Source organism: Gavialis gangeticus, unplaced genomic scaffold, assembly GCF_001723915.1.
Source record: "Gavialis gangeticus isolate Ggan-Ray unplaced genomic scaffold, GavGan_comp1, whole genome shotgun sequence".
Classification (NCBI taxonomy): Eukaryota; Metazoa; Chordata; order Crocodylia; family Gavialidae; genus Gavialis; species Gavialis gangeticus.
The window spans coordinates 59073378-59077217 of record NW_017729004.1 but is presented as its reverse complement, the minus strand read 5'-3'; the positions used below and the strand labels follow the sequence as shown (position 1 = coordinate 59077217).

The 3840-nt window shown below is 35.6% G+C and overlaps 1 protein-coding gene across 1 annotated transcript in view; it reads left to right on the top strand.

Moving 5' to 3' along the window:
• SLC25A13 (solute carrier family 25 member 13) overlaps nt 1–3840 on the top strand; it is a 109862-nt gene that overhangs the window by 89101 nt on the left and 16921 nt on the right. Inside the window, exon 13 of the mRNA XM_019508458.1 lies at nt 1170–1310. Within this exon, the coding sequence (XP_019364003.1) occupies nt 1170–1310 (141 nt within the window). The remainder of the gene's footprint in view (nt 1–1169; nt 1311–3840) is intronic.

Here is a 3840-nt window from a genome sequence, read left to right as displayed (position 1 = left end):
TTTTTTGGTTCTGGTTTTTTTTTTTTTTTTTTTTTTTTTTTTTTTTGCCCATTACTTAAAATGGGGGGGAAGAGTTGTCCCTACCTTTTGTTTCTTGTTTTTAATACAAACATTATAAGCTAGTTCAAGATGAGAGCAAAATGGTTTTGCTATATATCTGAACAAATTAATACTTGCTCAAATAATTCCTGAATGCTAGATGGATTGGGGTTTGAATGAACAATGTAACCTATCGAGAGTGTGAGCGAAACTTTCATGCAGGAATGAATGCTCAGCAAGATTTTTTTATATTAAAGTGAAAAAGTTTCATCCTGCAATAGCTACAAATATGTTTAACGTTAACATAACTTTTTGAGCTCCTGTAGCATTTGCTCATTTTTAAAGACCATTGTTGTTTTAAGATCTGCTTTAAATCTGTGGGATAATTTGGCTTATTAAAGTAGCCAAATGATGTAGCTTAAGAGGAACTTTTTTAATGCATATTGAATTTTAAAACATGTTTTTGATTGATGAGTTTTTGTATTCTTACTAAATCACTTTTTTGTATAGAAAATATTAGCACAGGTATCGTGCAGCTCAGTTGCTGAAGGCTAAACAAAATGGAATATGAGGCTATTCAAACTTGCAATTTACTTTCAGAAAACAAAGGAAATCCACAGTTTCACTGCTCTAAATTCATATGTTCTCAGGCATATTCTGAACTACTGCCAATAATTGGGAGGGAGATCTTGCCAGACCTTGCTCTTCAGTAGTATGTTTTCACTTTTTAAGTACTGGCAGGCAGATCTCAGTTTCTGTACTTAGTTGCTAATTCTTCCTTTCATTTTATTACTTGCTCTACAATGTTCTTGGCTTGTCAGTATTGTGTAAAATGATGTTGCTGAATGTTTCCTTGTAGCAGGAGCTGCGCTAGTGTCTATTCAGTACACTGCAGTGTCACTGGCACATTTCTGTCCTCCATTTCCTCATTCCCCACATCAAGTGGAGTAGGTGCTTTTATCTTTTGGATTGTAATGCATTAAACTAATTAACACTAAAATGCATAATTGCTAGTGGCTTAAAGCAACTTCCTTCCTTGTAGTCAGTTATCTTGAATGTGGCAAGATCTATAGTGCTAATAATTTAAAATGATCATATGCTCATCTTTCTTTTCTCTTTGTTGCTTTTAGGCTGGAGCTTCTCAAGTAATCTTCACAAATCCACTAGAAATTGTCAAGATCCGACTGCAAGTAGCTGGAGAAATAACCACTGGTCCTCGAGTTAGTGCGCTCACTGTATTGCGAGACTTAGGCTTCTTTGGTCTGTACAAGGTAACTTTAAAAAATGTTGGATTTTAATTAAAAATATTCTGTGACTTTACATTATAGAAGCCTCTGTTCATTGGATACATTTGTTTAGTAGATTCCTAACTGTCCTGCTTAGGAAGTTGCCACTTTTCAACACCTTAACACCAGACTAATGAAGGCTGCATGATTAACTGCATGTCTTAGATTGCACTAACACACACCAGCTATATAGCTACCATACACAAGGTACTATATTGTCTTCCAATTCTATAGAGCTATGTAAAGAACCATAATTTTTAACTTTTTCTAATAAAGTTTTAAAGCATTTTCTGATTCTTGAGTGCTGTGTAGCATAGTTACTTCCTAATTCTTCATTTAAATAAACACTGATAGAATATACTGTAGTATCTTTTTTTTTAATGTTTGGCATGTTAGGAATCCAGTCAAATGCTTTCCCTTCCCTTTCCCCCCCCCACCAGTGGAAAGGGGCAAGAAAGAAGGTGTAGCATATTGTGACCCTAACACAGTGTTCCATAGGAATACCTACTCTCAGAGCTGTAAAACGATTGATGCCTTCTGGCTAAAACTACTCGCACTATGTATTCATCTAATGCATACAGAAAATTATTGAAACCGTGCTGATTAGATTATCTTCTGGTAGAAACTGATGCCATTTCATTGACTTTAGTGCACTGATCGGCAGAACCAGCTGGGCCAAAGCCCTAGGGATGGGAAAATCTGGGGCTGGTAGGCACAGAGAGCCTCATACTGCAACCATTACCCACATGAGTAGTCTCATTGTCCTCAATTTGTGTAAGTATGGGATGCCAGATTGGACCACTTAGTAATAAGCATAGATGGATAAGGGTTGAAGCTAATGACCTATATAGCAGATCATGATGTGGCACTCCAAATTGCTTTTACTGTGAAATCCATTATGTACAAAGGGTTCTTATTAATCACTTTCCACCCTCTCCCTGTCCCAGTTTTCCTTGCACAAGGTGATGTTCATCACTAGTTACATTACTTTTCCAGTTTTCTTTGTACAGTCCTTTAAACTGTTCTGTTAACATCACAATAAGGAAATCAGCATGAATGAGGAGATGTATGTATATTTTGGCCTGGGGAGTAGTACCTAAGTCTGAATAGGACTTAATGAGGAGTTGTTTTTCCTTCCAAATTGTCTTGCTAATTTTTTGACTGTTTTACTGAAGCTGATCCTACTGTATGAACTCCCAGTAAATGACATGCTGTTGCTCAGGGCAGACATTTACAAGTGTAAATGTGGTAGTGATAGTAAACATACCACATACCTGAGGCTATGTGGGCTTGGAGGATAGACAGCAAAGTCTGCTTACACTCACTTAAATACAATACATTTCTAATTAGAAAGAATGCCTGATTATTAGTAAAGTCCACTTAAGTCAACTAAAGTCTCGAGCCGCCACTGCTTACTGTTGAATGCAGTTGGCTTGTATTCTTTTATTTCAAATAGTATTGTTTGCTACCGGTCCTTGCCCTTTTTCATTTTATAGTTTGGCAGCTTTGGGCATAATTGTTTCCTGTTTTGGGTGAGGGGAGGGAGGGGGAATACAATTTTTGGTTTTTGTTGAGATGTAATGCTATTTTTCAAATTTGTATAATTCCAGCAAATTAAATTGAAGATCCACACTGGATTTTTAGCCCAGTCCCTTTGTAGATCTGCTTGAACTTGGAGCTTGTGAAAATTTGTCAATTCTGACAGTCAAAGTAAACATCCACTGAACGTACAGTTTACATGAAAGCAATAAAGCTTCCATGGACTTTACCAACAATTTTGTACAACATCCCTGACCCTAGAAGATTTATGGGTCATGCTCTGATTTCCCTTTTTCTTTAACTGAAAAGCTCAGGTGAAACCTGAATGAAATCAGTAACTTGTATAGAATTAATTGCCAGCCAGCTAGTCAGTCAGTGTCCCAAAATATCTGGCACTAAAGACAGAATTTATTAACTATTTCAGATTTCAAAGATACCAATGTCCTTGAGATATCCAGTCCTATTAGTAATTTTTTTATGAAACAAATTCACCAGTTGATCATCTAGATGAGTATTACATATTCTATTTAGATGATTGTGTTCTAATTTTAAAAATGTATGCATATGGACTCTGCAGTGTCTCCTAATAAAATATCTAAGTGTTTTTCAGAGTCTTTCTTTCTCTTACTCCTTAGATCAATGAAGAAAGAAGATTGTTCATTCATATTTTGAACCTCTCTATGTACTAGCAAAAGTGCTCTATGATAAAAACTCTATCCCAAGAGCGCTGAATTCCTTTGAGGGGAGAAGAGATGGGGAAGGATTTTGAAAATATCAAAACATTTCACTTTGAAATTTTCAAATGTGGCGTTTTGAAAAGTGACATTTTCTAAATGAAACTTACTGAACTGTAGGTTCAAAGTGGCATATTTTATTTTAAAAAATAGTAAAAAAAATAGGCTTTAAAAAAGATTCAGTAACAAAGATACTAGGTTCCTCAGGCAGATCATTTTGAATTAACCCAAAATGAAAATTG